This window comes from Acartia tonsa, chromosome 9 (genome assembly GCF_053477335.1).
Source record: "Acartia tonsa isolate MP-2025a chromosome 9, ASM5347733v1, whole genome shotgun sequence".
NCBI lineage: Eukaryota > Metazoa > Arthropoda > Copepoda > Calanoida > Acartiidae > Acartia > Acartia tonsa.
The window spans coordinates 50557753-50582955 of record NC_137268.1 but is presented as its reverse complement, the minus strand read 5'-3'; the positions used below and the strand labels follow the sequence as shown (position 1 = coordinate 50582955).

At 33.9% G+C, this 25203-nt stretch overlaps 1 protein-coding gene across 2 annotated transcripts; it reads left to right on the top strand.

The window, feature by feature from the left end:
• The first annotated feature begins 1138 nt into the window (after nucleotides 1–1138).
• On the top strand, nucleotides 1139–18909 carry LOC145329144 (nose resistant to fluoxetine protein 6-like). Of its 2 annotated transcripts, XM_080173197.1 has the most exons (15): nucleotides 1139–1197; nucleotides 1820–1914; nucleotides 3669–3720; nucleotides 4239–4351; nucleotides 5230–5274; nucleotides 5661–5826; nucleotides 6157–6775; nucleotides 6916–7184; nucleotides 7414–7480; nucleotides 7797–7909; nucleotides 8147–8334; nucleotides 8952–9079; nucleotides 9229–9296; nucleotides 9677–9953; nucleotides 10219–10313. In XM_080173197.1, the coding sequence occupies exons 1-14, from the start codon at nucleotides 1143–1145 to the stop codon at nucleotides 9787–9789; spliced, it is 2091 nt and encodes a 696-aa protein (XP_080029323.1). In that variant the 5' UTR covers nucleotides 1139–1142; the 3' UTR covers nucleotides 9790–9953; nucleotides 10219–10313. The 2 variants fall into 2 exon arrangements, with proteins under 2 accessions (XP_080029323.1, XP_080029322.1); XM_080173196.1 differs by lacking the exons at nucleotides 1139–1197; nucleotides 1820–1914; nucleotides 3669–3720; ... (8 more) ...; nucleotides 8952–9079; nucleotides 9229–9296 and adding exons at nucleotides 10688–10739; nucleotides 11166–11278; nucleotides 11791–11835; ... (7 more) ...; nucleotides 17690–17757; nucleotides 18301–18909 and having other exon boundaries at nucleotides 9867–9953.
• The last annotated feature ends 6294 nt before the right edge of the window (nucleotides 18910–25203 follow it).

The window sequence follows — 25203 nt, the reverse complement described above, 5'->3', positions numbered from 1 at the left end:
GTTCATGAAATTGAGTATCCAAACGACTCAACAACTAATTATAATCTACAGAAGGATTAATTTTGTGTATCTACATTGGGGATGTACATATATTAAATTGGTCATTGTCTTATATGTACAAAATTGAACTCTCAATAAACGACAAACGGACATACATACAACTTATTAAGGAAAAGATTCACATTAAATAACTAAGGATGTTTACATAACATTTGAAAAAGAGATAACTAAAGTATTATCATTTCTTTTACAAATAACTTATTAAACTTATAATCATTAAGTTTCCAAATGATCACTTTTCATAATTGCTTAGTTTTTCTTTTATTGTGTAGTGTACTGGATATTGCATGTGTTAAGCTAATTTAAATTGATATATTAATACTTGGATGCTGTACCAGATTTTCATGTACTCTAATAAAGTGATACTCGTAACTGGCTAAACTAACGATAACCCCCATCAACCCAATTTACACAATCCCCTCCCTCCTACTGGATGAACCAACTGAACAGGAAAGGAGGTCCATATTAGTAAACTAAATTGATGCAAAATTTTCCCTTTAGCAATATATCCACGTATTATAAATCCATTGTTACTTATTTAACATATTTTAAGCACATATTATTTACTTTATTTGCAAAAAAATACCCCCACCCCCCTAAAAAGTATAAAAAGTTATAATCCTTTACAGGACATATAAGAAGCTACATTGTAGAGGAGAACCATATCGGTTCAGCGGCTAGCGAGATCCTTTGGTACAGACACACAGAGATCCTGTTACTTATATATAATGATTATTATGATACTGCATATAGCATACATGGATATTGTGAAAGATTCTCACCTACCCTGATAAAATGTTTCTCCTAGCAAGCTAATATAAAGGACCCCCAACCCCCCCCACCACCCAATATTCATTATTCAGATTGATATTTCTAACAGGGAGGGAGGAAATATTGGACTGTTTATTATTCTAGTTCCTAAAGTTTTATAATAACGTTTTCTTATTCGCTGGCTTAACAACTTTGGGGACTTTTATTGAATTTTAGTTGGATGGTTCATTAAATTCAGTTTCTAAACGTTTCAACCACTATTTATAATAAAAATTGGTTATCTATTATTGCGAATTTTTTCAGTTATCATAATGATATTTCTCTTATTACTGTATAACTTTCAACTTTCCTCTGCTTTTTTAACAGGTTAGATAAATATTTTTTTTTTAGGGTGGGGGTTGTGAACATGATGTAAAGTCCCTTTACAGATTATGACGTCATACGATAAAATAACTAATGATAGGCCAGTATAAATTTTACCATTGGTTTATTACAGTGTAGCATTGCCTCTCATTGGCTATTCTATGGTATGACGTCATAATCTGTGGAGGGACTTTAATCATCTTTGGGGTTTGTCTATTAAAATAAGGAGGAAGGGGATAATTTGACTCAAAAAGACACTGGTACCCAAAGTTGTATGACCATGTTATCTTATTTGTTGGCTTACTTTTATTTAATTTGTTCCAAACAAGTAGTGTCCAAACTTTTCAACTAATAATTCAACTACAAAATGGAGAAAGACATCAATTTGTCGCCCCTTGTTTAATATTTAGAAGGATTGATATATTATTAATTTACTCTATTAAAGTGATGCACGCTGGCTAAAATAACAATACCCCAAATTCATCCCCTTTACCCAATCCACTACCCTCCTACTCGATGATCGAACTGACCAATAAATGAGGTTCATATTAGCAAGCTAAATTTATGACAATTTTTTCCCTGTCAATATATCCACATTTATTATAAATCCATTATTTTTATTTAGAAGGTTCTGTACAGTTGACTGAAGATCTTCAAAGGGTTATTCTAAACTCCACTGGTTATCAACTTCCAAACTGGTTAGACCTATTGGAAGTTCAGGTATGTTTTTATGTTCCTCAAAGAGACCCCTTGAGGCTCCTAGGGACACTTTGTGGGGGGGGGGGGGACTTTTTAACATTGAATTGTCGAGCACAGAGTTTGAAATTAATTGAATATAAAGGGTATTAGTTTTTTATGAGTTTGTTTTTTAATCTAGGTTAGGTTAGAAATAGTACAGGGTAAACTCTCCCTATCCCTTTTTTAAAAACTTGTTTAAGGGTTGGGTTTTGTGCTCGCTTGTGCAATATATTTTATCATAAAAATTAGATTGTATTTTTCAGTATGGCTTTAAAACTGATTAATATCCGTTGGACTATACCCAGTTCTCAGCTATACAGAAAAATCATGTATAACGTATTAAAGACAATTTTCCATAAATATTAAAATAAAATTTATTTCAGTTTTGTATAACTGAGCGTACAGCGGCTATACTCAAAAAACACCTATCTCAGAAAACGCCTATCTCAAAAAACGCCCATCTCAGAAAACGCCTATCTCAAAAAACGCCCATCTCAGAAAACGCCTATCTCAAAAAACGCCTTTTTCATAAAATGCCTACTACATTTTTAAAAATTATCTTGTAGTGAAACATGTAAGTCTAAGAAGGTATTGTGAATATAATGTCACTCTTGTACATTCCTTAGGCACTTTTTATTTTTTTAATCATTTTGAGCAATAACATACTAAAGGTTTGCTTTTTGAAAATTAATCACAACTGAATAACAAAAACTTTTACCTAGTGAATTCATGTTTTAAGTTTCTTTATTTCATATATCTACTGCAAACAACCCAGTTTACTATGAGCTCTATTAAAAAATACTTCCTATTTATTTTCTTTATTATTTGACCTAATATCTTGAATTAACAGAATATCAGGTTAAAATGTTGTAAATATGACTAAACCCAGTAAATTTTGTTAAGAGATATTCATAAAGATGTTGTGAAATTTGAGTTGGGTGAATTTCAAAATAGGGTTGTGAAATTTGGGTAGGATTTAAGGAAGGTATAAATTGTTTGGAAAACACCAAATTTTGTTCTAGTTTATATTATGCTTAAAAGAAATTTTAGATTCATGTTATATAATAATTAACATACACAAATAATATAATAATATTTATTGAGTATGATATGCTTTAAAATTATCAGAATTATATAGCTGTTCCTCAAAATAAAAAATTAGTTTAGAATAATTATTATAAGTTATAAAGCAATTTAACATTTTTAATGTCTTATCCCTAAATTCCTTCTTATTTTTATCAGATTAAAAAATGATTTACTTTTCAATAAGCTTCAATAATTAAACCCTTACCTCTAATGAGTTCTCCCTCCAATAATTTTCTCCCATCCCCCATTTTCCATTTATTCAAACTATCCCTATTCTCTTAATATAGAAGCTACTCTTTAGTTTACCATTTTATCCATCTTTGTACATAGTTTATTGACTGGTTGGATTGGTATTTTATTATTCTGTTAAATACTAGTTATAAATTAGGCTTTATTATTAAAAAATGTAGTGGGCATTTTATGAAAAAGGCGTTTTTTGAGATAGGCGTTTTCTGAGATGGGCGTTTTTTGAGATAGGCGTTTTCTGAGATGGGCGTTTTTTGAGATAGGCGTTTTTTGAGATGACCCCGTACAGCTAACAAAACTGTTTTAAGTTTTCATTTTAATGTATTCGTAAAGCTGTCTATAATACGATGCAAATATAAGAATTTTATTTTTCTAGGTACCTTATTAATAATTTTTATTTATAGAAGTACAGGGAAGCAAACAATGAAAAGTTGGTTTCTGAACAATGTTTGAAAGGTTATTTTTTTGGAAATATTAACATAACTTGTATTCAATAGGTCTTTTGTCCCTTTAAGTCTTTTATACATTTTATTTTTGTCATATTATGAATAATGTTCCTTTTAGGTCTTTTGTCTCTTTAGGTTTCAAATACCTTTAGGTCTTTTTCTTTTAGGTCTTTTGTGCCTTAGGTATTATGTCCCCTTAAGTCTTTTGTCCAATTGGGTCTTGTATCTTTCAGGTTTTTGTCCCATTTGGTATTTGACATTAGGTCTTTTGTCCCTTGAGTCTTTTGTACCTTTAGGTAGTTTGTCCTATTAGGTCTTTTGTCCCTAAGAGTCTTATGCCAAGTTAGTTAATGATTTATAGAATATTCTCCCTCTTTCTTTCTTTAATTTATGACAATTGAACATCTGCTCTACAACTCACTCTGTCTTTTTTACACTCATGAATTTTTTGTGCTCTTTTACTAATGGATGCTTTTATTAAATTTTGTTTTAATGTCTTAAGTATTTTAAAAACAATACATGTTTTAGACATAGATACGTACAGAGGAGGTCTGAACTACAACAACCCTGCGGCCCTAAAACCTTGGGCCCTAAAGATGTATGATGCCACTGGCAAAATTCCTGCACCCGGCATCTTCAAGGTTGGCTGCCAAATTTCTTAAACCTTACACCTCATTATGTTTTTTGGATTGCTTGAAAGATAGAGCAACAAAATTTTCTGACTTTTCAAATAATCATCTAAAATGTCTACTATTGAGCTGTGTGTTTTTCCTTGGATGGTCTCTTTTGATTTTGATTGATTGATTAGCCATAGTTTCTTAGGGTTTGGGCCTAAGTGATCATGGAGTAGGCTGAGACACTTTTGTCTAGCCACTAGGGCTATCAAGCTCCACGTTCAAGCACATTACAACTTGACCCGTCGTCTCATGAGAGCTACTCATTATTACCTCACCCTCGCAGAGTATGGCAGGTGTTACAAATTAAGTCACCATAATGAATGACGCTCACTACAGAGGAGCTAGAGTAAGGGTTGTACTGATATTATGTACTTGACTATTAAGTATCCAAACTTAACTCAACAATCCCCTTCTAACACAATCAGGGGAAGTTGTGTGATTATTATTGTGAATGAGAAATTGGAGTAAACACACGGAGAATTGAACTCGAACTCTCACCACCGTAGCTCAGAATGTTACCCCTGAGCCACAGCGCCCCTCTATGGTCTCTTAATAGCACCAGTGCCGTGTACTATTCTTTAAAATGATCATAAAATCCTCAATGAAAATCAATTAAACTTTAAACAACCAACCCCCAATAAAATAGCTTATAACCATCATATGACTTGTTTCTATATTCTCTAAAAAAGACAATCTTGTTGGTACAGTGATTACCAAGATCTCAAGCTTTAGCAGAAATACAGACAGACATACAGCATTGCACCTTCATGTATTAGAGATATTTTTTCTTATCTATTATGTTTCTAGACTAACCATCAACAAAATTAATATCCTTACTTTAGGGAAGTATGACTAGTATGCCTGGGAATATTGGCAGTTGCTTAGAGGTAATAAATATTTAAGATTTTATATTAAATCAAAAATAAAAGTAAACTTTCATCAAGGGTATTTATTTTTGTAAAGATCCTAAACACGAAGTGTTCTATACTTTGTACATTTAGAAACATCTTAAGACAGCTTTCAAATTTGTCTTTTGTTTGTCTTTTCAAAACACTTGATGTTAAAATTGTCTTCTCTGATGCTTGCTTATGGGAAGCAATACATTAATTTTTGGTCTTTACAAGGAGCTCAAACAAATGGGTTTAACTAATGTTTGTGTTTAGTAATAACCAGATATTTAAATGTACCTTTAATATACGATTGCTGAGAACTGGTTCTAATCCAGCGGATATTTAATTAGTTTCAAAGCCATACTGGAAATATTGTTCCTTAGGTTGATAATGGACAGTTTCTCGGAAGGTATTTCCTTGGTCGCCTCTACAAACCTGAAAGTCCACATGAGGAGCTATTGAGGATGTATCCCTCTGAAAGATATTTGGCAGTTACAGTAGGTCCTGATAGCAATGCTGCTATTCAAGCTCTGTATAATGCACTAACAGGTGAGTAGTTAAAAAAGTGTTAGCAAGTTATTTTTTAATATTAAGAAACTAATAATATCTCATCACAAAATAAAGCACATCCACTTTTAATTTATTTTTCGACAGGTTCAAATTTTGAGAATTATTAGTTCATGTAATAGGCCATTATGAATTTCAATCAGCAAGGGAGGGGACATTACTTTGTTTATTACACTAGTCCCCAAAGTTGAGTGTTGTCTACAATATTATGATTGTGATTTAAGATATTTTACAAACTTTCTTAAACACACATATAATCTAGAAAACAGAAATTTTTAAATGTAAATATAATCGCAATATAATTTTTTCAAGATGGTGGCAGCACAGTAGGTGTATGTCTACCCAACTCTTGTGATCGCAATGATGTCAGTCATTACCTTTCCGCTCAACTTATTAGTACCATCAATAAGAGATTCTTTGTAATGGATCTTCAGGATATTAACTCAACTGTTTCCTGGACTAATGGAGATTATGCTGCTCTGGGAATCTGTATGACCCTGTTGGCTTGTATTCTTGTTGGAACATTGATTGATATATCTCTAAGACATGGGGTTGGAGAAGTAATACCACCTTCAGCAGCTATCATCTTCCAAGGATTTTCAGTGTATTCAGTGCTGAAGAAGATCTTTCATGTTGGACCCAATACGGATGGTTTGGCCTCAATCAATGGCATCAGATTTTGGTCCATGGTGTGGGTCATCGTTGGACACACATATTTATCTATTATTGCATTTGGTCCATTTATCTCCAACCCAGCAGCATTTGCTGATTTGTTTATGTCTAAATCGATGCGACTTATTTTTAATGCAACCACATCAGTGGACTCCTTCTTCATGATTGGCGGATGCCTGCTTTCTTATCTGACATTGAAAGAAGTGACTAAACAGAAAGGAGGTTCAGTCAAGTTCTGGATTATGTATTATGTGCACAGGTATAAATTCAAATTTAAATATATATTAAAATTGTAACAATATAGCTTTTGATGAGGTGAACATTTATTATTTTTTTTATGAGCGTTAAATCAAGTATTTTCTGTTTAAATATTATCATAAGCAATGTTTATATATCTAGATACATCAGACTTACGGGAGCATATGCTGGCATAATTATGTTGAGTGCGACCCTTGTTAAATTTCTTCCACGTGGAGCTCACAATTTCTGGGACACTGAACCTTGCTCTGAAGATTGGTATACAAATATTCTCTACTACAATAACTACCAGAAAGACACATGCTTGGGCCAGACCTGGTACCTGGCAGTTGAGATGCAGTGTTTCCTAATAACCCCTGTTATTATTCTACTAATGTATTGGGTCCCTGTTCTTGGAAATATTTTTACAGGTGAATAAAATGTTGTACAACCTAATATCTTTTTGTATAGCATAGTATTTTATCCAGTTTTCTATGAATATTAAAATGTGCAATTATAATATTAGTTTTGTTAGACTGTGCCTTCAGCTAACATAAATGGTTTTTATCTTATAATTGTATACTTTTTTTTATCCACATTATGATGCAATGAATAACTATTATATATCCTGATAAATATCTATTTGTCTAAATATAACAGGTTTGTTGGTGATTGCTTCAACAACCATAAGATGGTGGGGTATGGAACCTTCCTGGGATGATCCTAGGTAAGATTATATTTGGACTAATTATTTTTTCAATTTGGTTAAGAATAAATCAGTCCCAGGACAAAAGCAGGAGTCACAAATGTCAGAGTAGAAATTTTACCTAACCTAACCTATTTTAAACTATCTTATAGGTTTTTAATTGCCTAACCCCTGCAGGGGGCATGTTTGAATATTCATATCACAACCTAGCCTAACCTGGATAGAAATACCTAATTTAATTAATATTTTAGCACTCCTGCATTTGTCCTGGAACCAATAAATCAACTGATTATAATTGTAAACAAATTTTTATAAAGTAAATAAAATATTTACCAAGGTATGATTCAATGAACAAAGTGTATGTGAAACCTTGGTACAGGTTTTGTTCCTATGGAGTTGGATTGATCCTGGGACAAATATTGTTCTCTCAAAAGGGCAAACAATTGAAAGGTAGATCATGTTTCATATTTTTTATTATTTTAATATTCATTAGTAAGTTAAGAGCTATTATACTTAATACTTAAGTGTGTGTAATAGTTATTTTAAAGGAAAAGATTAACTTTGTATATCTTAAGGGAGTTACTTGTTCCCTTCAAACTATAGTAAAATTTTTCTTGTCCTTTACAGATACAAATATTGTTTCTTCAGTATTTAAGATATTCACACGTTTAATTGTTTGACATTTAGATGGATTGACAACAAAGTTGATAATTCTTGCTGGCTGGATAATTTCCTTGACAACAATTTTGTTGATTGTTTATGCAAATGATCCTCAAGCAACAACTCAGACCAAATCTGAATACTTAGCCTATCAAACATTGTTTAGAACCTCCTGGTCTATAGCCTTAGCCTGGATAGTTTTTGCTACAGCTAAAGTAAGTTCAAAAGGTTTATTTTTGAATTATTGTAGTATTACAATTTTTTAAAAATTTGATTGTATAATTATAATTGTATGCTATAAGAATAAATCTTTAAATTATAACCCAGACACTACTACCAGGTTCCATTGTTGGGGACCTTTTTTGTCTGCTAGCAAATTGCTTTCTGCTCTTTTGTATCGACTTGGCTGTGGTAATATTCCTGACACTATTGGCTAGTATTCAAAGACCAAGTTTTAAGTCATCACAGGGTCCATGGTGTTGGGGCATTTAGTTATTTTACCCCTTCCCCCTCTATTGATTTACTATAAAAATTTAGGTATTATAATTATATTTCTTGTATTCATTCGAATCCGGTGGATAGGAACCGGTTCTCATCCATATGAAAAAAATATGTCTAGCATCGTATTATATCCAGTTTTCTACAAATATAGAAATGTACAATCATAAGATTAAAACCAGTTTTTTTTCTGTGCCTTTGGCATCTCGGGGCTAAAAAAAACTGGTTTTAATCTTATAATTGTAAATTCTATATCCGCAGAAAGCTGTTTATAATACGATTAAAGAAATAACTATTTTTACGCTAAGAATTTTCTAACATAACATATATTTAGGGATATGGAGGTCCTATTGGTGCCTTCCTAGAATGGAGTGCCCATGCACCACTAGCCAAGATGACCTACTCAGCTTATTTAGTTCATTTCTTGGTCCTTGCTTTCTTCAACACTCAAATAAACTACAAGTAAATTTTATTTAAATTCAAAGTTGATTATGTTTTAAATGATAAATATCTAAAGATTTACCTACTACTTCTTTTTGGTTTATTTTCTAGTCTTTCAATTCTAAAATTACAAATAAAACATTAATATTAATTTAATTAAATTATTTTAGCATGCAACTAAGCCAAGCTCTGATAGTGTTTATTTGTATAACCAACGTCATTGTGTCTATGGCCACAGGTAAACCTTAGTATTTATTTTGTTATCTCGCATTTTGTGTTTATGTAATTAGTAAATATTTTATTAATTTGATTAGTCTTGTCTTAATAATCTTGTAACATAAATTTTCAACTACTGCTTTTAACCTGTTTGACACATTTAAATAGGAGATTATTTTTGATTAGTTTTAACTTAATGTTTTTAGCATAACTCTTATAATATAAGTGCACACTTTTAATGTAAATGAATAAGACAAAAACAGAATAAAATGATAATAACTTTTCAGTCAGCTCAGAACTGTTGCTAATCAAGCAGATAATAATTAGTTTTATATCCAAACTGGAAAAAGTATCAATTTAAAAATTCATTAGAGAAAAAATTTTACTGTATTACATTTTTAGGGTTGGCAACTGTGCTTGTGTTTGAAGCTCCTGTTATGCACTTGGAAAAACTTCTGTTTGGCTACCTTGGTGTTTCAAAATTACCCAAAGTTAATAAATACAAATCAGAATGATTTCAGAAAAAGAAAACTAAGTTTAACAAATGTATATTTTTTAAATTTCATGACTACTAATTTTAGATAATCATACTTTTTTTTTCAGAAAGAATTAATGTGTTATAAAATGATATTTCTTTTACTGCTCTACAATCTTCAATTGTCATATGCTTTTTTAACAGGTACAACAGTCTTAACATCATTACTTTGACAATCCAAAAGTTTGCTTAAATGAATGCATATTTTTTTTCTCATATTCATTTAAAACTTATAGAAGAAAGCTGCAAGAAATACATCGATCTAACAACTGAAAGACTGCCACAAGTAGACCCAATACACCAAATTTGAAGCCTTCAGCTTTTATAAAAAAAAAGTTGTAGGCATTTTATTTTAAGTCCAATGAAAATTTTGAAATATGATGCAAGAAATAACTATTTTTGTGTTAAGAGGGCTCACTACAGCTAAGTAATGATCTTAGCCAGATTATTCTCAATTCTACCAGTCATCAACTGCCTGACTGGATGGAGATACTTGATTTACAGGAATATTCTTATAATGTTTTATCTTATTATATAAAGTAGTAAGGTGATTTTTGTACATAGAGTAATATTTTGATAACCACTGAACTGATTGAGTTCTCCATTTTAGAGAAGCTTTACTTATTTCTTTTTATGGTTCTAGTGTAATTCATTAATTAGATTTAAATATTGGGATGGTTTAAGGCTATTGTTTTTTCCTTTGCTTTCCTTTCCAATACAAATTACTGATTTTGAATTGTTTTTTCTGTATGTTAAAAATCATCTTATCATTACATAATTCTACTGGAAAATTTTGGGTTTAATCATAGGTTTTAGGAAATGTTGATTAAATAATAGTTTGCAGGAAACAATAGGAATATGCTTTGTATGATTTTTAGAAAAGTCTTGAAGATGGCAATTTGAAGGATGTTGCATCAAAATGCTTAGAAGGTACTTTTCATAGTAAATTATCTTTAAATATTAGAAATATTTCTATGAAGAAATTACCTACCTATCTTTCAATTACCTAGTATGGGTTATGGCACTGTAACATTAGCTCCAAAAATAATTAAAGGAAGCAATCTATATATTTGTCAATACACCCAGGGTATTAGTTGAAGCTTCATCATCACAAACTTGTTTGAAAGTCCTATATGTAAGCCTGCATGGTAAGGTAATGTAATGCACCAGTTTATGAGACAAGATATTCCCCCTTTATCTTATTATTGATCTTACACAAACTCTGTTAAGTAGTTCACCTCCCTTTACAGCAATCAACTAAACAGGTTATCAATCAAGATTATCCAGTGTGTTTTTGAGTAAACTTTATCTTTTCAATTTTTTTTGCAGTATAGACATGATTTAATTTTTTTTCAGATATAAAAGCATACAGAGAAGCTATTGATTACAAGAATCCATTGTTGTTAAAACCATGGGCATTGAAGATGTTTGATGCTACAGGAAAAATACCATCACCTGGGATTTTCCAGGTACCTAATTTGTTACGTCTTGAATCATTGTGGTATTTTGATAGTTCATGTGGGATTTAGTGCTTTTGCTGAAACAGTGTATTATGTCAAATAAAAAATGACATTATTCAATACAAATGACCAATACAATGACCAGTATACAATTTAACATTGGTCAATTACAATGTATACTGCACTATCATTGGTCTTTTGTATGGAAGTACATCATTTTTAACTGGACAATATTTGCTTATTTTCAGATAGGTGTTAGATTCAAATCTTGGCCTAAAACACATTATAACTAAAGACATATAAAACAGTTTCTGTTGTTTCTATGTCAATAATTAAATTAGGGGCAATACCTTGGCCCAAAATTTGTTCCCATGGGCGCTTAGGACTTTAAAACAATGAGAGGGTTGGTTATGTAATTCATTTTTTATAATGTAAATGTGTACCTACTTAAAATGTGAATAAAAAAACACAAAAATAACATTACAACTGATTCTTTTTAGAAAATTATTTCTATAATCTAGGGAAGTATGACAATGTTACCTGGGAATATTGGAAGCTGTAAAGAGGTATTAGTACTTTTTAGGTTACTAGTGTTTTTTTTTGAGGGGGGAGGGGTTCTTTTCTAGGATAGTGGATATACCCTCCCCAAAAATATTTAAATTACTTCCCTGGTCCTATAAGAAGCTTCATTGTAAAGGAAAGCTATATTGGTGCAGCAGTTAGTTAGATCCTTTGCTACAGACAAAAAAAATTACTACTGTAGACTAGTTAATTTCTTGGGGTCACACATTCACTATGGGGTTGATCTGTCTTAATGACAAACTAAATACTTCAGATTATTTTGCTATCTGTTGATTTCTTTCTTGGCTTACAACTTTTTAGTTTTAAAACATACAATATTTATAATTTTTTCTATTCTTTAGTAGTGCTATAACCTTTTATCATTTAATCTGTATTCTGATCTAGGTTGACAGTGGAACCTTTCTTGGGAGATATTTTCTTGGTGTTCTCTATGAACCTAGCAGTGAATATGAGAAATTTATGAAAATGGATTTTCCCCAAAGATACCTTGCTTTTACTGTTGATCCAAATAGCAATGCAGCTATATATGCTTTCATTGCAGCATTGACAAGTAAGCAATTAACTAATAAGTAATGTGCAACTCATCTCCTAATTATTCTAAAGTTGTAAATTAGGGTGAGATTATTTTAATTTTGACATATTTTCCATTATATTTGGTTATAGTTTATGTTTAAAATAAACTATTATATCATTGCAAAGTACATGTTATTATAAAAGGTATTTATCTAGGCTCAACTCAGCTTGGAGTGTGTCTACCTAACTCTTGTGAGGAGAGTGATGTTACTGAAGTTCTAACATCTCAGTTACTTGGTACAATCAATAAGATTTACTATGTATATGATCACCAAGATATCAACTCAACTGTGACCTGGACTAATGGAGATTACGCTGCTTTGGCTGTTTGTATGATCCTGTTAGCTTGCATTCTCATTGGAACACTTTTGGATATATCCCTAAGACATGGAGCTGGAGAATTCATACCGTCATCTGTGGCGGTTATATTTCAAGGCTTTTCTATATATACTGTTCTCAGAAAAATTGTACATGTTGGAGAAAACACCGATGGACTGGCGTGCATCAATGGAATAAGATTTTGGTCCATGGTATGGGTTATCGTTGGACACACATATTTGTCCATTCTGGAAATGAATCCGTTTATATCAAATCCACTTAAATTTGCTGATTTATATGCAGACAAATCTATGAGACTCATCTTCAATGCTACTGAGTCTGTGGATTCTTTCTTTGTTATTGGTGGCTGTCTCCTATCTTACCTGACATTAAAAGAGGTGACCAAGCAGAAAGGAGGTTCAATAAAGTTCTGGATTATGTATTATGTGCATAGGTAAAAGAATAAGTTATCACTATTCCCAATTGTAAAATGACATAGAAACATTATTTTCAATTTTTCTTATTTTAGGTACATCAGACTGACAGGAGCTTATGCTGGTATTGTTATGTTGAGTGCAACGCTTATCAAGTTTCTTCCACGTGGAGCTCACAATTTCTGGTATACTGAAGGCTGCGCTGAAGATTGGTACACAAATCTTTTGTATTACAATAACTACCAAAAAGATAGATGCTTGGGTCAGTCCTGGTACCTGGCAGTTGAGATGCAGTGCTTTATAATCACACCAGTTCTTATTCTTCTCATGTACTGGAAACCTGTTGTGGGAAATATTTTTACAGGTTATAATATTCCTTCAATTTATTCAGTTCACAAATAACTTTTAGAGGTCGACCGATTTTTTCTGTAGGTCAACTTAAACAAGTACAACCCACAAATACCTTTATAAAATTGGTCAACCTAAAGCTTCTATAGGTCGACCTAAAATTTCCAGAGGTCGACCTTTGTCTTTTGTGAACTGGGCTTAGTATAAAAAGAAGTAAGCTTTTTTTGCCTATATTGAAGGATCTTGCTAACTGCTCAACCGATGTGGTTCTTCTTTCTGGAGAGGCTTTTTAAAGGTCCCAAGATGGTTTTAGGCTATTTAATTATTATGAATAAGTCTGTGAATGGATGTAGACTATTTTTCTGGCCTTCCATATCTCTTCAAATACAGACCACAAAGATGCTAGGGGCACAGATGCTAATATCTAAATATTGCATTTTATTTGAGCATAACTATAAACTTTGTTTAGGTTTACTTGTGATTGCTTCTACAATTATCAGATGGTGGGGAATGGAACCTGTATGGGATGACAATACGTGAGTTGATTTTCATTCATTTTATTTTGAGCAATGCCATACTTACAATAAGATAAGAGATTTGACAAGATCTTACTTTTCAAACAGACCCCCAAATCTGTCAAAAAGGTAATTATTGTAGTCAAACACCTTTGTTTGTTTTTTTGTTATATACAACTAATTTGAACATTATGAGTACCAAAGTTTTTTCAATGATATAACTTCCCAAAATAAATTTTTGATTCTAAGAAATTCAACTTTTAATGGTTGATTTATCCTTAATGTTTAGTTAATTGATTCCCATTCTACAAGGAAAGAGAATATTCTTCAGTATAATTTACACAAGAAATGCTTTATCCTAAAAAATGCAACTATTTGCTGACTATGCAAATGAAATATAAATAAAATTACTTTTAGTAACAAAATCTGTATAATATCTAATCAATAATATGGCTATATTACTCCATATAAGTAATACAATTATTTTTAGTTATGATAGTCAAAACAAAGTTTATGTGAAGCCCTGGTACAGATTTTGTTCGTATGGCGTTGGATTAATCCTGGGGCAAATATTGTTCTCTCAAAAGGGAAAACAACTCAAAGGAAACATAAATATGTGATAACTTTGATTTTCAAAACAAAAGCAAATACTTGTTTAATGCTTTTAGTATACTAAAGGGTGAGCAAAAAAAAATGCGTACCTTTTTAAAATTGAAATTGCGCGGCTTGTGTTAATAGTAGAAAAATGTAACGCATATCGTTAGAACCGTTAGGAAGTCTATTTTTTGGAAATATTAAAACGATTCCTATGCTACGTATAGTTTAGGAGCTATGTGGTAAAATGTCCCAACTGGCTTAAAACTTGACTTGCGAGTAAATCATTAAAGATTAAATTAAAGGGTATGCAAATAAAAATATGTACATTTTTAAAATTCTAATTGCTCAGCTTGTGTTAATAGTAGAAAAACGTTATGCATACCATTAGAACCGCTATGAAGTATATTTTTTGGAAATATAAAAACGATTCCTGTGCTATGTATAATTTATGAGCTATGTGGTAGAATGTGCCCACTGAATTAAAACTTGAGTTGCAAGTAAATCATTAAAGATTAAATTTTTCCACTTTTCTCACATTTATCAATACAGCTCCTAAACTAAAAATAGCACAAAAATCGTACTTATATTTCCAAAAAATAGAGCTTATGACGGTTCTAACGATATACATAGCATTTTTCTACTATTCACACAAGCTGAGCAGTTTGAATTTTAAAAATGTCCGCATTTTTGCACACACTTTTTTTTTCTCTTTAATGATTTACTCTCAAGTCAAGTTTTAATTCAGTTGGGACATTCTTCTACGTAGCTCCTAAACTATAAGATGCACAGTAATGGTTCTCATATTTCCAAAAATTAGACTTCATAGTGGTTCTAACGATATGCATAACGTTTTTCTACTATTAACACAAGCCGTGCAATCTCAACTTTAAAAAGGTACATATTTTTTTTGTATGCTTTAATCTTTAATGATTTACTCGCAAGTCAAGTTTTAAGCCAGTTGGGACATTTTACCACATAGCTCCTAAACTATACGTAGCACAGGAATCGTTTTTATATTTCCAAAAAATAGACTTCCTAACGGTTCTAACGAAATGCGTTACATTTTTCTACTATTAACACAAGCCGCGCAATTTTAATTTTAAAAAGGTACACATTTTTTTTTGCTCACCCTTTAGCAGCTATGCCCCTAGATTTGCAATTGAAAGGACATAGAGGGGCTAGAAATATAGCTTTAAAACATCAAAGTAGGTAAATTTTAATTAAAATAGCCTGAAATCACCAACAATACCTATGTAAAGCTTACATAAAATAGTTATTGAGATCTTAAGCTGTAGGCAAAAAACTTTACTACTTTTTATAATAGGATTGGTTTTATCCCTAGCCTTAATTAAGAAATGATTAAGTGACTAAAACCTTAATACATCTAAAATTGGTGAGTGGGTAGCAACATCTTAACAGGCAAGTCAAAATACCTATCCTTATGATAAAGTAACAGGATGTCTACTGTCTGTCTGTGTGTTTGTGTGTTTGTACCGAAGGATCTTGCTAACCTCTGAACCAATTGGGTAGCTTCTCATAGGTCTAGGGAAGGTTTATAACTGTTTTGTGGGAGAGTATTAACACCCTCCCGAGAGAAATGAGCAAAAAAATTGAAGAAGAAAAACATATTTGTAGACTTCTACGCATCATACGAGGTATTTTAGAGACTTGAACAAAAAAAAACATTGTAGATGCCTCTTGGGGCGTAGCATAGTATAGTATAAAGGGATAGACAAACAATTTCACATATTACTAATTGATAGATGGAATAACAATTAAGATTCTCATGCTAGCTGGATGGATTATGTCTTTGACAACAATCTTCTTGATCATCTATGGAAATGATCCGGATATCAATAATCATGGAAAATCAGATTATCTGGCCTATTGGACTCTGTTTAGGACTTGTTGGGCTATTGCATTAGGATGGATCATTTATGCATCAGCAAAGGTAAGTTCAACAATCTTTATATAAAAGTAACATGATCTCTATAAGTGTGTCTTTGTGTACCAAAGGATCTTGCTCACCGCTGAACAAATATGGTTCTCCTTTACAATATAGCTTTACATAGGTAGGAAAATTATAACTAATTGTAAGGAGAAAAAAAATCACCACTAGAATATTTTTCCCACTGCACTGTAAAACTAACTAGGCTTTTTTTAAACAAGGGTGTCAACAATTTTTCTTCTTTAAACTACAATTCAAGGTGATGGGGTCAACAACTTCCCCTCCCCCCCTCCCCCTAGAGGCCTCAAGAGGTGTAGCCACTAGTAAGAACGAATTCAGTGTTAGTTAAGATAATAGGAGATTTAATGGTATTATCAAACAGTTATTTCTCGCATCATATTATAAACAGCTTTCCAAGGATATAAAATGTACAATTACAAGATTAAAACCAGTTTTTATAGCCTTGAGATTGGCACATGATAAAAAAAACTTGTTTTAAACTTATGATTGTACATTTTTATATTCATAGAAAACTGGATATAATACGATGCTAGACATAGTTTTTTCATATTGAAAGAACCGGTTCTAATCCAAGGGATATTAGTCGTTTCTCATGAATATGATAAAAGTTTTGTACTTTTTTCTAGGGTTATGGTGGTCCTGTTGGAGCTTTCTTAGAATGGAGTGCACATGCTCCATTGGCTAAAGTGACTTATTCAGCTTACCTCATTCATTTCTTTGTTATCGCCTTCTACAATACTCAAATCAACTACAAGTAAGTACATTTTTTGACAATAATTTACTAAGATTAAAAAACATTCATACCTCACAATCTCTTACTATTAGAGTAAAACACTAGAGAAAGAAAGGGTTAGATAAAGTTGTATCTCCCCATCACAAATGGACTTGTGCCGACTCTCAATTGGGTCATTGAAAATTGACCAATGGTGTTGGGAATATTAACACAGCTAAGGTAGCAGAAAACAATTTATTAGCAGACGAAAAATGTTATTGAATAAGGAAAGAAGGTAGTTTTCTGTTTATAAATCTATACTATAGATATGTTGTCTTACTGATAGAAATAACCATTAATTTTTGTTCTTAGCATTCAGTTGAGTCAGACCTTGATTGTGTTTTGGAGTATCACTAATGTCATAGTCTCTATGGCTGTAGGTAAAAATATATTTAAAATTTGAATTTCGTAGCTGTTATTTAAGATAGAAAGTTGATTTTTGCCCTAAACATATGAGCAGTATATAATTTACCTGGTCTGTTGGTCTGGCAGTCATGATTAATCATTAGAACATATATTAAGCATATAATAGGTTTAGTGATTTTCTTAAAAGTTATCCTTGATTTATGATCATTGAACATCTACTGTTTGTTTGTCAAACCTTGATATTTTGTGCTTGGCTACATATGAATTCTTTATTTATTTATTTTATGACTAGTACAAAAAGAGGTATAATATACATGGATATTATCATAAAAATTGTCGTCAATTTGGGTTGCAATTCCTCCTCGCTTTTATTGGTCGGGCTGTTTATCCAGTAGGAGGGGAGGGGTTGGGGTAAAGAAAGGTTAATGGGGAGATTGTTATTTTAGCCCGCTTACAAGTTCACTTTATTATATGAAATTCTGGTGTAAGATCAAAGTAATAATATATCCATTCTAGCACAATTAAATATTAATGAACACTTAATATTTAATTTTAAGGTTTGGCCACTGTGCTCATGTTTGAAGCACCTGTTATGCATCTGGAAAAATTACTCTTTGGCTACCTGGGTGTTTCAAAACTGCCCTCTGTTAACAAATATAAGATAGAATAGTTATTTATCGCATTGTATTATAAACAGGTTTCCGCGGATATAAAAATGTAAAATTATAAGATTCAAACCAGTTTCTTTAACCCCGAATTGCTGAAGGCACAATTTTTTTAAAATTGGTTTTAATCTTATGATTGTTCAATTTTATATTCGTGGAAAACTGGATATGATACAATGCAATATAAAAATTTTCAGTATGGCTGAGAACTGGTTCTAATCCACCGGATATTGAACGTTTTTGAAGCTATACTGGAAAACAATAAAATACCAACATTACTTTTGTATATTAGTATTTTTTTATAATTTTTGTTCATTAATTTTATTTTATTTAATGTTTTTAAGATAAAAAAATAGTGAGAAAAAAATATTATCTTTAAATAGTCCTTGATATTTTGTAGAATCTAGAAAATATGTTTTTATGTAATTTAACAGTTTTATATAAAGTTTTTAATTCTTATATTTTACAACAACAAAAATATAATTACAAAGTTTTGTCTAATTATGATGTCAGAAATTATTCAATATTTTTACAGTGTTCTTACAATATATGTAAAACAATAGAGGGGGAGAGGGATAACCGTATCCCAATCCTGTGACCCTTTGCCGACTTTAAATATCAACCAAAAACATCGGTAATATTAACATAGCTAAGTCATTACAAAAGAGTAGAAAGCGATTTTCTATCAGACAAAAAAGGGCCTCAACACCAAATCCAGGTAGTTATCTTGATTACATATCTATACTTATACATTCATTATTTATGTTAAGCATGTTTTTTATTTTATTATTTGTGGAAAAACGCCTGTGATTTGATGTAAAATCAGCATCTTTTTTTAAATGGACGTACGGACTTTCTGGTTGCAATTATTGAGTTGTTAGGCTTCTAATTGCACCTTCAACTGCCATAGAAATCATCATGCAAAGTTTTAAATCGATATGACAATTCTAACATGGCTAAATTAACAAAAAGAGTTAACCGTTACGGACGAGCGGACGGGTGGACGAACCTACCCTAATTATAGAAAAGCTTCACATTTAACAATATTGCTATTAAATTAAAACAAAAAGTAGTGTTATATTTTCCTAACACTATGTTACTTTAAATATGTCAAAATGTTCTGACAAACTTTTTTTTCTTCGATATTTGCATTGAAAAGTATTTGACAGGTTTTTCTTATATTTTTAAAAACTTAATAAAGCACTAAGGATATTATGTAGTATGTATGTTTAATTGTTTATGTAGGGAGGGAGGAGACATTGGGCTGTTTATTACACAAGTTCCCAAAGTTTTATAATTACGTATTCTTATAATGTTGGCTTTGGGGACTGTAGTAAATTTTAATTGCTTGGCTCATTAAGATAAGTGTTCAAATTTTTCAACCACTAATTGTAATCTTCAGAAGGGGTAATTTCTATAATTTATAGTTATCCTATAACTATCTTTGTCAGTCCGGCCGTTTGTCTGTTAACCCTTAACGGTCGGGGGGGGGGGGGGGCCGTTGAACGCCCCCCCTTCCGGTTTTTTCTATCTCATTTTCTGTGTGTGAAAGATAAAGAGCCCAAACTGCTTGACTTTTTAAGTATGGGTATGACACATAACTGAGAGTTGGAATTTTTTGAATATCTCCATCCTGGCGGGCACAGGATGCCAGCAAACCTGGCAGGGTCATCCAGGTAAAGAGCAAAAATATTTTTTTGACTAAAACAAAGCATTTTATCATACCAAAATACTAAAAAATCCTCTAGTAGTACATCCTTATATGAAATACAGGTGTTCAAGTCACTTTCAGGTTCCAGGTATGATCCTGCAGGTCCTGATCCTCCAGGTCTCCAGAAATCTTTAAAAGGCTCCTGTAGCCGCAATTTTAGACTTAGAGACTTCAAATTTTAAACTTAAGCTTTTCTTACATGTCTACATAACGTATTACAATTTCATGAAGATCCGCCGCCGTTTTCCCGCCGACCGCCGACTGCGGCGGCTGGCAGCTGCCAAGAACAGCTGCGGCCGCAAAATTTACATTTTGATATTTTTAATGTAAAATTTACATAAAGATAAACATTTTCTGGAAAAAAAATTTTCTTCTAGCTTCAAAAATAAGAAAATTACAGCCGTTTGAAATTTTTAAGTAAAAAAAGACCTAAAAACAAAGGTTGTTAAATAAAAGGGTGAAGGAAGCGAAAATTGACTTAGACTAATAAAAGGTCGGAAACTCATTATCAAACAGGGGACTTGCACAAAAAAATTTAGCCCTCTAGCTCTAATAGGAACTGAGATAACCCCCCCCCCCCCGACCGATTAAGGTGCGGCAAGGGGCCCGACTGTAAAGGGTTAATATATAAAGGTTTTGTGATTTATTTCAAATTTTACTGAAAATCTGCTCAAAAACTTACTATGTGCTTAGCTACTTATGGATTTTGTCAACCTTGTTAAAAGCGAAGCTTTTTAATAATTATGGTCGGTCTGTCCTTCCATAACGGTTAGCTCTGTTTGTTCATTTAGACATGTTAGAATTATCTTTGCATGAATAATTCCCATAATACCTAGGTACAATCTAGAAAGCGTAGCAACTCTATAATCGCTACCAGAAAGTCTGTACGTCCATTTAAAACATGCTTATTTTATGTTCAATTTTATTTAAACTTAAATCAATGTTCTGCTTATTAAGTTCTGACACTCTACGAGTGTTCTTCCATTTCAGAGCTTCGCTTTTATGGATGTTGTCAAACTAGTGATTATGTTTGTTTTTTATTTCATAAGATGAGATAAATTGTAAAAGTATGTTTTGATATACTTTACATAAGATACCACTTCACCATATATGTAGGAATAGAAAATTACTAAATATTAGAATATAGGTAGATAGATCAGAGCTCTACAGTGATGTACATCCCCAATGATAATACAGTAAACTAGCCCTTCTCTAGATAACAATTAGGGGTTGAAAGGAAGCATCTAGTGGCTATTTATTCAAAGGAGCAGAATCAACAAAAAAATAGCCTAAATCTATCCAATATCTTACAATAAAATAATTGCCTAAAACCTTTCTTGTAAGATATTTATAGAACTTCCCAGAAAGTACAACCAATTCAGAACAATATTATCAGAGATTTTTAGCTTCAGACAAACGAAAGCTTACTACTTTATATTAAAGGATTTTTCATTGTAACATTTGAATTTTTAAATATTAACTGACTTCTTGGCGATATAAGAATAAATTACATCTTGAGATATTAGAAAATAGTAAATATCAAGATAGTAAGGTTTTGTGATTTTTAAATAGTTATAATCCTTGTATAAAAGTAATAGGAACTGTGTCTATTTGTCTATACTAATCTGTAACCGCTGAACCGATGTGGCTCTCCTGTACAGTATACCTTTACAAAGGTCTGTATCTTTTGTTTCCGGAAAAGTATCAACACCCTACTTATAGAAATCGCTCCTAGAAAAAATTACCACCCTGCCCCATTTTTTTTCTTTTTCTATTTTAAACTAAAGCGTAGCGGCTATTAATTGAGGGTGTACTGTACATTAAAGTACATTGTCTTATACCTTATAAGCTTTATGGATATATTAGATAGATAGATAGATAAATAGATAGATATAATATTTGAGGATGTCTGCAACTAAGAAAATGTTTCTGCTTTGATGTTGAAATGAGAAGGAGATGAGTTCTAGTAACAACAATCAGGGTGGGAGGGAATTAGTCCCCAAAGATTTATAATAAAATAATTTATTCGTTTGCTTAACAACTTTGGGGAATTTCATTTAATTTTTGTTTATAGTGTTTCTGTGGTATTCGGCAACCGTGAGCCATGCCTATGGCACCCCTGATCTGGGGTTCGGTGGAGGGTCAATGGCCCTCCCCCGAGTCCTGGGGAAGGGGTCTAGTGACCCCCTCCCTACGCTTAGAATTAATGATTGAATCTGTCATGTTTATTATGGTTAACTGTATTCTTAATTCTCCCCCACCCTTTTCAGGGATGGGGGATCATCATTGCCCAAACTGACCATTGTATATGTATTATTTATGCTTTTATGTTATGATTATTTATTCCTATCCATGTAATTATTGTTTGTTGTATATAGCTTCAGTATCTTTTAAACCTTCAATAAAGTGACAACTGAAAATAGATGTTGATCATTATCTAGTGAAAGCTAGAGAAGCGTAGCTTCTCTATAGTAAGGTGTCCACGTCTGTCACACTGCCGTAATCTAATTGAACTCCGGTGTCTGCCATTTATCCTCGGCGGATACCACAACTTTGGTGACAGCTGTGTGAGATTACGGCGAACCACAAGTGTAGAGCAGACGCGCATCTGAGGCTAAGGTACTCCCAGCAGTGAATCTGGCAAAACTGACGCAAGCAACCTGAATTACCCACCCTGGACAGCAAAGTTTAACTCTGCATCCGGCAGTTGTGGAAGCGAGACAGCGAAATTTGACGAATAACCGCGAGCAGCGCTGATATCTAACGGAGAATTGAGCGCCAAAAGGGCTGAAACAGGCCTGCGGACCGGCTGAAACAAGCCAACTAAGTGTAAACGGCTGGAAATAGGCCAACTTTACTGCAAGAAATAGCAGGATCCGAACCAGTGGCGCTAGCAGGACGGGACATTCCCTGCCGCCATCAGCCGGATTTGGATCAGCGGCGCTAGCAGGACGGGACATTCCCTGCCGCCGATAGGCTGAAACATGCCACATAGCTGCAAGCTGCAAGCTAACATACGAGTGTAGTGCACCAGAACAGAAAAAAACTACGTCAACTCCGAGTATCCTGAGAAGCTACAACGCAGCCACCCATCTAGAAAAACAGATATTATGTTACATTGCAGGGATTACCACCCTGGTGTGATGGCCAAACAATAGATTTATGAGCAAAGCTTGGCAAACAAATTGTTGTGTTGTGATAAATCTAAGAATAGAACAGGCTTGGATTATTGTGTATTGTGATAACAGCTAAAAATAGAACAGAGTTGGTAAACAAATCTGTTATGCAATTGTGATAAGGACAAAAATAGAAGCTAGATGTAATATAATAAAGACCCTGATATACAATCAAAACAATCTCAAGCCCACAGCACAACAACAATACACCCCTTATTCCAAGGGAAAGGGAGGAGCCCCTCTCCACTGAAGGCAAATACAATCAGGGTGATATAATAGATAAGCCTAGGATTAAGAAGAAAAGGCCCTATTACACCAGCACACAGTTACCCCCCTCCCTCACAGGGGGAACGGACGGAGTTACCCCCGTCCCCTCACGCGCTTCCCCCTTCCTACCCACACTAGCCTAAGTCCGTCTGTAGTGTGGGGCTAGCGATCGGACACACAGAGCGCCATTCACGGGTAGCGCAACAGAGTGCGGAAAATATCATAAATCCAACGGACGAAGCGGACCAATGAGAGAGCGAGTTGAGGGGTGAGAGCGCGTTTTCCCCGTGTGCGCGGATTTGACGGCGCGGATGCGCGTTACAAGGACAGGGGATTCCACGCACACACACACACACACACTCACACCGGAGCGGAGCTACTCCATAGCATTTAACAGGGGTATTTTTAGCAAATAAAGAATTACAAGCTTCTTTCCTTCTAGCTCTAGTGTGATAAAGGAAAACCCAATCAGTTCCTGACAGCAGTTCAGACCCTCAACATCTATCTACCTCTACCAGCCTACCCTACCACCTCAACACCTAACTAGTGATAAGTACAGCTAAGTTATATCTTTGCAACTAAACTCCCAACCTAGTGATACAAACAGTGTTGGCTGTTAGGCTAGGGAGCCTCAAGTGACAAACCATTCATCTTAGTACTGTATAACTTTGTGCCCGCCGTTGCACCGTTGACCCAATGGACCAGCATCAAGCCCCAGGAGGTGACCAAGCCCCAGGATGGCTCCAGGATGACCCTCAGCCGGCCCCAGCCGAGTACCGCAAGCTGATGCTGAGCAATCTGCCGGAGTTTAGAGGGCCGCCCAAGCAATCCTGGTCGGCACATATCTGCAGACTCGAGATGTCATGGGCGGCTTACCGCGTGCCACCTCATGATTCCCTCAACCGCCGCAACGCCCTCCTACTGTCACTGGTAGGGCAAGCGGCGGAAATGGCGTCCCATCTGTTTGGCGAGGCAGGCCAAGCCTTGACCTACGAACAGGTCAAGACCGAGTGTGAATTGCTATTTCGCCCTGCTTTTGAATCCCAAACGCTTAAACAAGCGTTTAGGGATTACAAGCAACACTCGACAGAACCTATACAAGCGTACATATCAACTAAGTGCGCCTTGTATAGGGACGCCTACAACCATGAGGATCTTGAGTTGTTGGTGGACGAATTAAATCGTGGAATTCGTAACGCCAATGTAAAACGCCTCATGATGAACCATGAAATTACGAGTGTACCTGAGTACACTCGTAAGGCCATGTTCACCGTGACCATGGTTACTAAGCAACTGAAGGAAGGTGTGTGCTTAGTGGACTCGACCGACGGGCTGACTGGATCTGCCTGCATCCAGTTGCCCCAATATGACGAGTCGGAGCCACTGGAGATTGGCTCCTTGGCTCCGGGTCTCCACCAGATGGGGAAGGTCGCTCCAGATGACAAGGTTCCAGGCCGCTGCTACCGCTGCCAGGGGAGAGGCCACCGAGCTCGAGACTGCCCAACGCCTGTGGAAGTTAGCCTAGAGGAGAGACGCACCCAGCCACGCCGTGACCGTTCTGCCAAGTGTGAGCGTTGCCACTATGACGGCCACACGGCGGCCGATTGTAGAGCTGACTGGGCCCAGGTAGCCAGCCGCAGG

Coding starts and splice junctions, on each gene's coding strand:
- LOC145329144 (XM_080173196.1), top strand. CDS start 9,887: ATGTGTTATAAAATGATATTTCTTTTACTGCTCTACAATCTTCAATTG. Junction 9,954..10,218: donor GTCATATGCTTTTTTAACAG/GTACAACAGTCT, acceptor TTTTGTGTTAAG/AGGGCTCACTACAGCTAAGT. Junction 16,588..17,231: donor TCATTTATGCATCAGCAAAG/GTAAGTTCAACA, acceptor ACTTTTTTCTAG/GGTTATGGTGGTCCTGTTGG.